Genomic DNA, 13,128 nt, shown 5'->3' with positions numbered 1-13,128 from the left:
TCGTTTAATAATGAAGCAGCAGACGCACGATTTACTCCTATTTTCCCTTTCTCAGCGGTATACCATTTTGTTTAGAAAAGCCCCCAAAGCTCTTCCTTGAAGGCTGCCTATAGGAAATGCCCAGCCTGGGCTGAGATTAGCTGTGGGTGAGTGGGTGGACAGTAAAGAAAAGTGGAAGTCGCGACACAGCTACTTTCCTCCCACTGCGCTAACGCCTCCGAGACGTCACTGAGCCAGCCTCTGGGGAAAAACAAGTGTTCAGCAACCCGCCAGAGCAGAGCTCGGCACCCTGCTCGCCCAGCCCAGCGCTTGTAGAGGATGCTGAGCCGGCATGGCCCCCTCCACCACAGCCCTGGCACTGTTTGTGGCACTGCTTCTTGCCTGGAGGACGGACGGTAAGTCTCTTTTGCCCACACTGCCCTGGTCTTTAGCTCCCCGCTCGCTGTGTCCGAGCCCCACAGCTTCTGGCAGGCTGCTCCACTGCCCTCTGCACCTAAGATCCCAGCACAGGGCTGGGGACCAAAACGCGGGAAGGCACACAGGGCAGGCAGCGAGCGGAGCCGCTGTGGTTTGGAGCTGCAGGTCGGACACCTTTGCTGGCTGGTCGGCGCTCAGGCTGGTGGTGCCCACAGGCTCCTGCCTGCTTGGAGCAGTACACAGTCAAGGCTCCCCGCTCACCGCTCACTTTTCTTTGCTGGTTGGGAGCCTAAAGGCTGTGTTTGTTAGTCCTCAGGCATCAGCCTTGCTGATCTCCACCAGCGCAGACCTCGGTGCCTTGTATTGTGGTGAAATGCCCTGGTTGCTAGCGTGGTGCTCTGCTGCCAGCCATCCTCCCAGGGCACTGGCACAGCTTAGTGTTTTCTGGCAGACAGCGACTGCTGAGGAAACCGGTGCAGAAAGGGTGAACAGATGTTATCGAGTGATGCTTTGCTGCCAGGTGACGATACCGAAATTCAGGCAGGAGGTGTGAAAAAGTCTCTTTGTTCCAGACAGCAAACAAGCAAAACAGGAAAGCTGAATCCAAACAGAGCCCCTAGCAAATGGCAGGCATGGTCACGGGTGCAAATACAGCAGGCTCCTTTCTCGGGCCAGAAAAGCACCGAGATCCTCTTGGCTGGGCTGAGCTGGGCTCTCCCCAGAAGAGAGAGGAAGGGAAAGAGGGGCTTGAGCGAACACTGAAACTTGGAAGTGGGACAGGCCTGGGCCAATCCTTGTGCTTTTCGGGTGGGTGGTCACTGCTGAATACAGCAATCAAGCTCCAGGCAAGCCATCGAGGGGGCAATCATAAGGAGCTCTGCCCAACTCTTGCGGGCACCAGTGGGACAGGATGATGTGCAGCCTCGCCTAACGCTTGCCTTTGGTCCTGCAGGTGAGAAGCTGGCGAGCCCCACACACGTGCGCTTTGCTGCAAAGGTAGCGCATCACCTGCTGCGGTGGGAGCCGGGACACAACCCCCCCAGCAATGTCCGCTATGAAGTGGAGTACAAAGTGTGAGTACAGCAACAGGGGCACAAGGGGGTTTGGCCCCTGCCTGGGACCTGATACTGAGTGCGGTGATACCGGAGTCACTGGTGCCTGCCCGCACTGCTCTCACTCCAGGTGCTTCTCCCTGCAGCTACGGCACGAATGTCTCCTGGACAGCCATCCCAAACTGCATGAAGATCTCGCAGCACTCCTGCGACCTCACATACTACACCCTGGATCCTGCCCTGCGCTACTATGCACGGGTCAGGGCTGTGTCCAAAAACCACACGTCCCCATGGCAAAGGACCAACTCTTTCTCCCCACAAGAAGGTAGGTCGGGTGTCTGCCTCCACCCTGCGGCAGGGGGCAGGAGGCTTCAAGGATGACACAGGTCAGGGTGCCAAACTGCTTGGGAGGAACTTTGGGACACATGAGAGCAGGGATGTCTCTCTCTTCCCACTGTCCCAGAGGGCAGCCAGGCTGTGGGATGGGATGGGACAAACCTAGGACGGGCGGCACTGGCTGCGAGGAACCGTCAACAGCTCCATCCGCTGCTGCAAAGGCTCTTAGAGCTGCAGACAGGAGAAAACCCTAACGTGCTCTCCCAACTGACTTGTTTCCAGCCAGCCTGCGCCTGTGGGGCCAGAGCCTCTCTGTGACAGGCAACACCATCCACGTGCAGCTGCAACTGTTCTTCAGGGTGGGCAACCTCACCGTGAAATACGACAACATACAGAAGTACTTGAGGCGATACCGGGTGTACATCAGGAGGGCACAGGACAATCGGACGGTGAGATGAGTTGCTGGTCCAGTGCTATCCCCATCTGTCACGCGCAGTGCTGCTCAAGTTGAAAAACATAGTTTTAAAATACAGTCTTCTGTAAAACTTAATATTGAGCTTTCTCACAGCCACAACACAGCAGAGAGATTTCTCTGCACATTCTATTGCAGTACGTTCCCCAACTCTTGTTGGGATTTTGGGTCTAGCTACTGTCAGCCGTATTGCTAAGCACCCTGGGGACTTTCCCCAGGGGACAGTGGAGGAGGAAGGAGGAAAACATGGGGCCCAGCACTCCTGCAGGAGCTGGGGGCTCTCAGGTACCAGCCCGTGCTCTCATCATTGCAGTACGAAGTGGTGGAGACCACCCCAGAGTTCAACATCAGCAATCTCTTCTGGGACACTGAGTACTGCATCAGCGTGGAGCCCGACGTGGCCAGCCGGCTCACCCGCACCACGCGCACCAAGGAGCAGTGTGTCACCATCGGCGAGAGAGACAGTAAGTGGTGGGGGAGCCAGGGAAGGGGGGACCTTGCGGGATGCGGGTCCTCCTCAGCCTCCTGGCCCTGGGGCTGCGGGAGTCCGCACCAGGGCGGCCACTCCACGTCCCTGCTGCAGGGCCTTCGTGCTACATGCACCAAGGACTCTGCCCTTCCTGCCTCACCTGGGCACGTCCTCTCTTGCAGGGAGCGCAGAGCTTGTCCTGAGCACCGTCAGCTCCTCCTTCATCACCCTGTTGCTCTTGGGTCTCCTGGGGGCTCTGCTGGTGTGCACCTACATAAAGAAACCCATGAGGCCACCGTCCGTCCTGGTAAGGCAGCCAGGCATGCGGCACCCTTTGCGGCCAGCATGAGGGTGCAGGCTTGGATAGCTCTTGGGAGAGGCAGGCAACAAACAGGGAAGAAGCACGGCTCACTCCCCTCTCTTCTCTCCCTCCCAGAAATCTTTCATAAAACAGAGCTCGCTCTGGGTGGAGCAGGAGTCCTCATCCTCAGGCAGCCCAGACGCAGATCCTGTCCAGCAGCTGTTCCTGTGCCAGAAGGAGCCCCAGCAGGACAGTGGCCCTGACGGCAGCACCAGCACAGCCCAGCTGCCCGTGGAGAAGGGCTGGAGGCTCCCAGCGTGGCCCGAGGACTGGGTATGCCTGCTGGGGCCGGAGGCCAGGGGGAGCGGAGACAGCAGCTGCACCAGCACCGACAGCGGCATCTGCCTGCACACCTCCTCCTCTGAACTGAGCTGCTCCTCAGGCCCTGAGCCCCAGGGCTACAAGCGGCAGCTGCCCACTGGTGACGACAGCGGCGTGGGGTTGGAGAGCACCTGTCCTCACCCCACATGCTCCTCCGGCAGCGGGAACGCCAGCTCTGTGGAGGCCAGGCAGCCCTGCAGAGGGGAGCTCAGCCTCTCCCCTGCCGCTGGCCAGGACGGCCAGCAAGTCATGGAGTTCCGTGGGTACCTGCAGCAGTCCAAGGGCATGGTGGAGTCGAGGCAGGACCCAGCCAAGGGGCTGCCCTTCTCAGGCTGTGCAGGATCCCTGCAGGGCCCTGGCAGCGCTGACGTCGTGCTGGATGTAGAGTGCTCTGAGCCGGCTGTGGCCAAAGGGTACTTGAAGCAGTTCTCTCCCGAGCATCCCCGCAGCCACGCACAGGACCTCGCTCCATGGGGCACCCCTCGGGAGCCCACTGCCTGGGACTTTTCCAGCCAGGTGGGGCCCCGAGCCCCGACAATGCTGAGCTATGGGGCTCCAGGTGCTCCCTCGACCTCCAAAGCCAGCCCCGAGCTCCTGAAAGCTCCCTTTGACCTGAGCATCTTCAACACCGACCTCCTGGGGACGCTGCCCCTCATCTCCAGCCTCAGCACCAACAAGTGGCTCACGCTGCAAATCAACCCCCTGAGCCTGCTCAACAGGGACAGCAAGGACAGCCGCCTGTGAGCCATCCCCGTGCTGGGGAGCGGGTGCCCGCCAGCCCCACACGCTGTCCCAACTACCTCTTCTAGCCACTGCCCGCGGGGAGCAGCTACTCTGATAAGCTACTGCCAACCCCTGAATGTTAACGCATCAAACTGAGCAGTGCCCTGGCCGATACTCGCCCGAGAAGCACCAGCTTAGCTACTTCTGGGGCAGCTTTGGCCCCGGTACTGCTGTGGCCAGCCTCCAGCATGCCCTGCACCTTCACTCCAGCCAGTCTCTGGTGTAAAGCTAATGAGACACAGGGATGGGCTGCGCTGGAGGGCCTCGCCCCCATCTCCTCTGACCACCAAGGATACACACCAGGACGTTTCCAAAGGGTGATCCTGCCTTGTCTGCCCTCCCCAGCAGCCCAGTGTGGGCCACGCACCCCCTGGGCTCAAGGCCACTCTTGGGGCCAGAGCCGAAGCCAGCCCTGCGCTTCCCCTCCCCACTTCCCCCTTTCACAGGTGAGCGCCGGGCTCCTCCAGCTGACGTCCATGCTGCTGATCCCATCCAACCTTTCACAACATGGATACCAAAAGCAAAGGGCAGCCTGACGTCAGCCATCCTGCTGCTGGGAGCATGGAGCTCCCACCCTGGCTGGCCTCACTGGGAGGGAGCAAGGGACTAACCTGACTGTGCAGAGACCCTTCAGCATTCAGCCCCCATGGCAGAGACCCAGGGTGCTGGGTACCTCTGACGGTGTGCAGGATGCATGCAGCAGCTGCCGTATGAGCCCAGCATGAGCCAGGGCTGCCCTGCCCACACTATAGTCCACGTTCTGCCACTATTGCATACAGACATTATTTATTCTATTTAATTTGTAAATACAGAAAGGATGTGGTGTTATTTATTTGGTCCATTCATCTGTGCACCCTCTTCTAAGGTCAAGCTGCGCTTTCCGTTTTCAGCCATGGACTCTGCCCTGCAGCAAAGGGCAACGTGCCTTTACGTCACACAGGGAAGAGCGTTTCCACCTCTCAACTGGCAAAACAGGAGAACAAAGCCAGCTCACTGAGAGCTTCACACTCATCTGAGGACCAGGGTAGTTGTCCCAGGCGAGTGTTATGTTGTAGGAGTGTGCACCAGAGGAGCAGCAGGGAAAAAGACCCAGGCAGCTTGCGGTGATTTCACAGGGACATGCTGTGCGTGCGGCACATCCCGTGGGTGGACCACGCACCAGGGAAGGACAGGAGGTCTTCCAGGGCAGAGCGGAACAAGTCGAAACCGGGGGGTGGGGGAATAGTTTCTGTCAGAACAGGAACAACTTACCGTGGGCTACGTTTGACTACTACCAGGTCACTGGAGAGTTTTTCCAGAAGCCACTTAGTTTCCAAGAACCTTCACGGCGGGATAGTCCCATTAAAACTGTTGGTGGAAACCCAGCTCGGGGAGTACTTTTTTCCAGGTGAAAACATGAATCACTGCAGTCAGGAGAAGGGTTGTTGATGCATTGCTACATTTCCTTCTGTTAATGTCTGACGTTGCACTACTTGCACTTAAGATACGCTCCCTGCATCATGCGGAGGGCCCAGCTGCGGCAGGCACCCCGCTGCACCAGCGCTGCCAATGCCAGCTGTGTGCATCCTCCTGTCTTTCCATTTCCACCATCTCTTCTGCCTCTGGGTATTTGGGGGGTTGGGGCTTTTTGCTTTCTTTTTTTCCAACTTCCTCTGAAAAACAGAATCATCAAAGTTAAGCATGACTTTTTTTTTTTTTTTTTAAATGCTCCTGACGTCAAGCTCTGTGGCCGGATCCCGTGCAGTGCTGGGTGCTGCCGGTTCCTGCCCACCACGAAAGGCTCCAGCCAGCAGCATCCAGGGGCAGCATCTGGGGCCAAGAGAGAGACGGCGTTACCCTCCCCCTCCACAAGCAGCCAGGGCTCTCCTTTCAGTGAAACCCAGATGAGTTTGCCAGAAAGCCACAGACCATGTGCTTTGGCTTCAATAGCCGAGAGCACGGACGGTCCCTCCGACTCTCTGGAAATCCCGGATGCTCACATTTTCCTCAACTAAGTCACAGCCTAACGCACAGAGGACATTCAGCTCTAACTCCTCTGCGAGTGGCTCTCCTCCTGCTCTTGCAGCAGGGAGCACTGCACCTTGGCCGCCCCAGCGAGGGGCTGCACCCATGCAAACACCTTTCCTCCCCCAGCACCCTGCGAGGAGCAGCACGGTGGGCACGGGGAAGGAGAAGGGAGGGGGTTTGTGGCCAGCCAGCAGCTGCCTTGCAAGCCAGGGTGCAGACTGGGGCTCTCTGCTCCATCCTCACCGGTTTCCCTAGACGCAACCGCACGGTCTCCCGAGCTTCTCTTTGTTTTCCTTCTGAGCAAACAGTTTGCAAAGAAATGGTCCCAAAGCCCCCGTGCCTCACCAGCCCTCACCTGCCAGGCAGGGGCCCCTCTCCGAGGGCCACAGCAGCTTTGCCAGGGCTGCTCTTGTGCTCCAGGCGCTTCCACGGCCGCTTGCTCTGCCGAGGCTGAAGGCGGCTGGCATGAGAAAGCCCACAGGGGCTTTCTGAGGTGTTTGCTTGCACCATCAGTGCGGAGGGCAAATTTCCACATTGGTCTAGTTATTCAACCGAGAAGGGAAGTCTGAAGCAGTCTCATTTCCCTATGGCATTTTCCCCTGTTGCACAAAACCAGCTGTCCAGTTCTGTGGCTCATTGCTGTCCTTTTTAGCTGGTTTCCTGCACTCCCACTGCCCTGTTCACCAGCAGCCTGGGCACGCAGCCGGCTGGTCCTGAGGACTGGGGTCTCTCTGAGCTGTGGGGGTCCGGGGGGAAGGTGTCTTTTCCCTCCAGGATGTGTGCTGAGGAAGCGTGGGATAAGGCAGCTCCCTCCTCCATCTCAAGCAAGGGGAGGCTGGGCCAGTGCACCAGCCTGGGGATGGCAGCCGACCTCAGGCACCTACCTGTGCTGCCTGTGGTCGGGGAGGGCCAGCAAGAGAAATGCACCTGCAGGGAGCAGCTGGAGAAGCTCTTCTGAAAACAGAAACTGCACCATTACAATTTCAGTAGAAATCCAGCACATTCAGGGGCTGTTTTTTAAACAAGCAAGAACAGAGGAATTCCCCCGTGGCCAGTTTTGGTTGCTCTTTCTGTTGATGCTAGAAGGTGGGCGTGAGGCAGCATGGGGAAGCGGTGCAGGGAGCACACGCGCTCCAGCCCCAGCCCCCAGCCACCTTCATCCCCAGCCACGTGTCCAGTCCCAGGGCAAGGACAGTGGGGCATGAGGAAGGAAATGCAAACCAAAGCCTGCACTGGGGGAGGGAAACAAAACCAGAGCCCAGGGAAAGCCCCTGATGCCCCACAGGCATGGGGAGGACTTTTGCAGGAAAAACCTTGGGACTATCCCAGGGAAAGCTGCAATGACCAGGGGCTACGAGGAAGCATGGAGGCTCTGGGGCACAGCACTCCTGCCCAGCGCCTCGGCTCCCCGCAGAGGCACCCACTGCTGCAGCTGCCCCAAGCACCAGCTGCTCCCAGGCACCTTGGGGCAGCCGCACAGCGCTGCTGTTGTGGTGGGCTGCGCTGGGGGATGTACACGGCCGGGGACCCGCTCGTCCATCACTGGGCAGGGTGATGTCCTACCTGCACGCCAGCCTGGCTCCCGCCTCATGGCCCTCGGTCCTGGAAAGGCACATAGCTGCTCCCTGTCCTGCTCAGCAAGCCGCTGATGCTGAACGGTGGCACCAGCTCCACTGCCACTGACCCCAGCCCACTGCAGGGAAGGCAGAGATGTCAGTGAGCTGCCTGTCCCCCCGCCAGCCCACAGCGTGGGGACTGTCCCTGGACATCCAGGACTCCCCAGGGCATCTGTCCCAGAGGGGCAGCACCTGCAAACAGCAGAGCTCAGTGGGTTTAGGGACTGGTGAGGGTTTGCGACACCTCGGCACCATGCGAAGGGAGCACCCAGCCCGACCCAGGTACCCTACACAGCCTCACTTACCAGGTATGGTAGAGGTTGAAGACAAAGTCAGGCCCTGGGGAAGTGGGAAGGAGAGGTGTCAGAGCCATGTGGTGCCTTTGCTTTGCTGCAAGTCTGTGCGGCAGCATAGGGATGGGCTGGACAGCCAGCGGGACAGCCAGCTGCACCAGGACACCACTGTGCATCCCCCTCCTTGGCCTCTGCATGCCTCCAGCTTGCACCAGAGCCACCCTGCATGCCAGTTTCCCCAGCCCCCAGCAAATGTCAGGCGTGCTCCCCATGCCCCGGGCCCTGCAGCCCTTTTCTTTTGAGCCCTCCCTGCCCTGCTGCTGCCTGTCCCCCTGCTCTGCCCGTACTCACGGCGCCAGCACCGGCCCCTCTGGTACCACCGGATGAAGGTGTAGCCAAAAAGCACCAGGATCAGCAAGGCCAGCCCGACACCTAAGAGGACCCCAAGCACTTTGATGGGTTCTTGCCCTGTAAAGCAGAGGGAGAAGGGGCTCTGCAGTCAAACGGCTCTGGGAAGCTGTGGGTTCTGACCATCCCCCGGGGGCAACAGGACAGCTGTAGGGCTGGGATACGTCCCTCCACCCCATGCTGTCCCTATGGCGTGGAGGGACTGCACTCCGTGAGGCTGTTGAGCATTGTGGCACAGAGATTTTTGCTACCCCCAAAGCCCCGTGCTGGAGACTTGTGATCTTGGTCGCACAGCCACCGCCTCTGCTGTCCCCCAGTGAGCCAGTGGGCAGGATGGTGACCTGGGAAGGGAGCCCAGAGGGGAGTGGGGGTGACCCACTGCCCTCAGCCTAAACAGGAGGGGAATGGCTGTAAACAGGAGCCCACATTCCCCATAAGCAGGATCCCCTGCTATTCCCGCTCCCAGCTCCATCAGGAGCTCAGCTGGACCCCAGGCAGCTTTTGGCTGTGCCCAGGGCCCATCGCATTGCACTGGGGGTGGGGAGCTGGCTGCCCTGACGATGCCTGTACCCCCACTCATGGTCCTGTGCCCACTCATCCTCGGCTGCACAAGGAGCTGTTGGCGGTCAGCAGGGTTTAGCCATGCTATGTAGCTGGAATTTTGGCAGCAAAAGTGCAGGCAGAGCAGGGAGGTAGCAGAGCAGGGCTGGGGCTGAGGAGACACTTGCTGGCTGCCACCTCGCACGGCTGGGCTGTCCTGTGGCTCTGGTGCATCTTGCCAGCCGTGCCCTGGCAGCACCCGGCTGAGCGGAGAAGAGCCAGAAGAGCAGCAAGGTGCCACAGCTGCAGCACTGGTGCTGGCTGTCCCAGTGCTCCTGCAGCCACGCAGTGCCATAACCCACTCTGTCCCCACAGCCGTCCCTGCGCAGCTGCGCAGGCCCATTTCTGGACAGGCAGTTCCCTCTAGAGGATGCATTTCTCAGGGCGAGCAGGTCCTGCTACAGGATGACGATGATACGCAGGAGCTCCGCATCCTCTCCATCCCTCCCGTCCAACACCGCAGGGTCTGGCGAAGGCCAGCACCAGCCAACACTCCCGACATTGTCAAGGGGACACCAAGGTGCCCAGGCACAGCCCAGCTGACGAGCAGCCGTTTCTCTGCTGACCACAGGTTGCATGCTGCACAGAGGAAATCTCATGCAGTGTACAGCACAGGGCTGCAAATTACACCTCTCTGGCTGCTGCCAGCTTCTGCTTTCCCAGACTGCTGGGCAAACGCCATCCTGGACCCTTCTCCATTGTCACAGCCGGCTCCTGCACACCCGCCTGCACCCCAGCATCCCCTTAGACCCTGCCACGGGGCCTTCCTGACCAGCAAGCTGCCCGCTCAGTCCCAGTGTGGCCCATTAGCAAAACGCAGGCAGGGGTGGTGGTGGGGACAGCTCTGGGGGCTGCTGTGCCCAGGAGGGGACAGCAGGGTTTGGCCACTGCCCCAGTGCACGGTCAGCCCCGCAGCGCTCCCCAGCCCGCACAGAGGGCTTGGGGCAGGTGCCCGGCACAGAGACTGGGTGCTGTGCCTTGCAGCATCAGGAGTGAGGTGGCAGCGGAAAAGAATGACCTAACAGCAGCTAAATTTAGACAGATGCCGGTGGAGTGAGAACATTTCCCCTGTGGTCACAGTGTTTACATAGTGAGCAAGGTCCCAGGTCATTCTGCAACCCACAGCACTTGCTCTACCTGATGGAATCCAGCAATCAACCCGGCGAGTTGCAGAGCATCTCGCTGCCAGCTTCCAAGTTGTGCTTGGAAGATGAGCAGGACCAGCCTGCCCTTCCCTTCTGCTGCGTCCCCACGGCAGGGCTCAGGAGGCCAGGATACATGGGCAGCCAACGTGCCCTGCTTCTGCTGGGCCAGGGGTGAGCTGGGAGCCCTGGGACCCCAGGCGCTGGCATGGACCGATGTGGGTGAGGTCAGGGAGTCTGCTGCAGGAGTGACTCACGCAGCAGGAGCTGCGGGACAGGAGGAGCATGGTGCAATAGCCTCCCTGAATCAGCCAGCTGCCGAAACTGCCCTCTCACTGTGCCTACCGCTCGTGGGAGGGCGACAGCTTCATGCCTGGCCCCTGCCCTGTGCCGTGCGTGGGAGGCGCTCCCTGCCCTGCGTGGCGGTCTGACAAATTCAAATGTCTCAAACATCCGCTAAAAGAGCTTTGGTGGACAAAACAACCTCTGTAAAAATGCTGGAGTTTTGTGAACAGGACAATGTGGACAGAGGAGAGGGCCCCACGGAGGGTGGGAACGCACTTCTCCAAGGCCCCAATTCCTTATCTTAAGTGACCAGGAGAAGGAGCACAATTTATGCCTTCCTGGAGGAAGAAGGCCCCATGGAAGTTGGGACTGTGCTTCTATCTTAAGTGGTCGTGCCAGCAGGAAAAGAGAGGCAACTCCACAATGAACACCCCTCCCCAAAGCTCACTGATCGATTCCAGTGAACCCCAGGTGTGGGAACTGCGCATGTTGAGATCATCAACTAACACACTATAAAAGAGGAGAGAACAAATCCTCAGCGCACGCCCTCTGGAACTGGATCTCTACGCTGGCTGGACCAACGCTGGACCCAGGACTGGTGAAACCCTTCTCTTCTTTCTTTCTCCTTTCTCTCATTCTCTCTCTCTCTTTTCCTTCTCTCTTTTCCACAGTCTCTACACCTCATCCTTTGAAACATAAACCGTTGACCAAGTCTGAGACTAGGAGTGGATCTAGCCACCCCTGAGCTCCTCTTTGAGAAGGAGTCCAGAAAGCAAGGGGGTCTGCTCTGAACCTCGTGACTCAACGGGAGGGCTCTCCTTCTGATACATTTCATGTTCCTTTTTCCATTTCTTTTTTCTATACTTCCCTCCTCTTCTCAAACAGCGGCTTAATGACATGTTGCAAGGTTCATATTAACAAGTTCATGTGTACCTGGACAAAGTTAGCTAGGTCGAATAAATGTTGATTGTTGTTTGAACTCCCCTGGTGTCGTTTCACCTTAATTCTGACAAAGGAAATCCACGAACCTGAGTCGCTCCAACTTTGGGACGCGACACCCTGTCACCCTCGGGAGCAGACGTCCTCGCATCCCAGTGAGATGCCGCTGAGCAGCACTGCTCGAGGTAGAGCCACACCAGCAGCTGGGCCCCAAGGCCCAGGTCCACAGACAGCAGAGGGGAGGGGAAGGTTACCAAGCCACTGCCCATGCCATAAACCATCCCCACCTCTGCCCCACAAGGGAAGAAAAAGGCCACCGGCTCACCTGCCTGGGAGTCCATCGCCCAGCGCCGTGCCACAGGAGCTGCTCGCAGCTAGCCCCAGCTGGGAGCTGCTGCAGCAGCGGTGAGCGCTGCGCCTGGCACGTCCTGCCCGTCCCCTCCTCTCCCGGTGACACAGCCGCCTCACCGCCTGTCCTGCAGCAAGGCCGGGCACCGCTCCTCGCCCACCGGTTCAACTGGTTCCCAGGGGAGAAAGCAGAGGAGCTCCAGCAGACGTAACTGCTCATGCGATGGACGGCACATCACCTGAGCCCCAGCCCACAACGGCTGCTCCCAGCCCAGCCCAGCCCAGCCTCCCCACCCGCTTGGGGAAGGCATGATGCCCGACCAGGAGGGCAGCTCTGCCCTCCCGCTGCTGGCAGGGACAGGCAGCCAGGCAGAGGTTGAACTGGTAGCGCTGGAAGCCCAAGGGGCAGGGATGCCCTGGACACAGGGGTGTCCAGCCCTGGCAAGGTGCCCAAGTGGCTGTATCCTTCTCCTGGCAAAGAGCAGCAGCCGGGAGGGGGGCAGGGAGGGTCACACACAGAGCCCGGGCTTGGGCGTTTGGGGACATCTGCAAAGGTTAGGGCTCTGTGCAGGGCGAGGGCACCCACGGGGAGGGCAGGACCCCAGGGTGACAGGACGTCCCCCACCAGCTGCCCCCAGTCACAGACACCTCCTGGTATGGCACACTTACAGCTGTATTCGATCATCTTCTCAAAGTCCTGAGCCCCAGGGTTTGGTGGCAATCACGGCCTGCTTGCGGAAAGAGGGGGAAACCATCTCCCGTGGCTGCAGGTAGAAGGTAACAAACAGGGATAACAATTAACAGCTTGGAAACTTGGGCAGCCAGGGCAAAATCCCTCCCCCCTTTGCGTGTGCTTTGCCAGGCGCAGCCTCTGACTATGCCATGCCCCAGTGCAAGTAGCGCAGGGCGGCCAGGGCAGGAGCCAAGCCCCTGAGCAGCCCTCCCTGGGAGCGAGCACCAAGACCCAGGGGTGATGCCTTGGACCCGTGGGGATGCTGGCCTGGATGCAGAGGGGATGATGTGCACCACAGACCCTGAGGCCCTGGCAGCGTCCGGTTCGGACAGAAGGGCCGGGACTGCTCCTCGCCAGGCAGCGGAGAGGAAAGGGTCAGGGTGCGTGTCCATGTGGCTCGGAGAGGCTGGTGGCTGTGCAGAGCCCTGGGCCAGCCCTGCCTGGCCTCTGCCTGACCCCAGATGGAGCCGGGGTGCCCGGAAGCTTGCGTCACGCCAGGGCTCCATGCGCAAGAGGCCAGGGAAGGGTCATGGGCTGGAAATGCAG

At 59.6% G+C, this 13,128-nt stretch overlaps 2 protein-coding genes across 2 annotated transcripts; one reads left to right on the top strand and one right to left on the bottom strand.

Annotated features, from left to right (window-relative positions):
- Positions 1–223: 223 nt before the first annotated feature.
- IL10RA (interleukin 10 receptor subunit alpha) lies at positions 224–5,066 on the top strand. The gene is made up of 7 exons (XM_075036753.1): positions 224–395; positions 1,370–1,490; positions 1,616–1,794; positions 2,088–2,254; positions 2,591–2,741; positions 2,929–3,053; positions 3,183–5,066. The coding sequence occupies exons 1-7, from the start codon at positions 332–334 to the stop codon at positions 4,170–4,172; spliced, it is 1,797 nt and encodes a 598-aa protein (XP_074892854.1). The 5' UTR covers positions 224–331; the 3' UTR covers positions 4,173–5,066.
- Positions 5,067–6,963: 1,897 nt separating this feature from the next.
- Positions 6,964–12,006, bottom strand: SMIM35 (small integral membrane protein 35). The gene is made up of 6 exons (XM_075036754.1): positions 11,827–12,006; positions 8,479–8,595; positions 8,140–8,173; positions 7,782–7,911; positions 7,103–7,172; positions 6,964–7,000 (listed from the first exon to the last, which is right to left on the bottom strand). Exons 1-4 carry the CDS (start codon positions 11,840–11,842, stop codon positions 7,806–7,808), a joined length of 273 nt encoding a protein of 90 aa, XP_074892855.1. The 5' UTR covers positions 11,843–12,006; the 3' UTR covers positions 6,964–7,000; positions 7,103–7,172; positions 7,782–7,805.
- Between the last annotated feature and the right edge of the window lie 1,122 nt (positions 12,007–13,128).

Source organism: Buteo buteo, chromosome 9 (genome assembly GCF_964188355.1).
Source record: "Buteo buteo chromosome 9, bButBut1.hap1.1, whole genome shotgun sequence".
Lineage (NCBI taxonomy): Eukaryota > Metazoa > Chordata > Aves > Accipitriformes > Accipitridae > Buteo > Buteo buteo.
Note: the sequence above shows the minus strand (reverse complement) of the source record. Positions and strands in the feature narration are given on the sequence as shown.

Bases quoted from the DNA above. Each gene is read 5' to 3' on its own strand.
- SMIM35 (XM_075036754.1), bottom strand. The intron at 8,174-8,478 runs GTGAGTACGGGC...CCACTTCCCCAG, and splicing joins GAGGGGCCGGTGCTGGCGCC to GGCCTGACTTTGTCTTCAAC. The intron at 7,912-8,139 runs GTAAGTGAGGCT...CCTTCCCTGCAG, and splicing joins TTCAACCTCTACCATACCTG to TGGGCTGGGGTCAGTGGCAG.
- IL10RA (XM_075036753.1), top strand. From the start codon at position 332: ATGGCCCCCTCCACCACAGCCCTGGCACTGTTTGTGGCACTGCTTCTT. The intron at 1,491-1,615 runs GTGAGTACAGCA...TTCTCCCTGCAG, and splicing joins TATGAAGTGGAGTACAAAGT to CTACGGCACGAATGTCTCCT. The intron at 1,795-2,087 runs GTAGGTCGGGTG...ACTTGTTTCCAG, and splicing joins CTCTTTCTCCCCACAAGAAG to CCAGCCTGCGCCTGTGGGGC.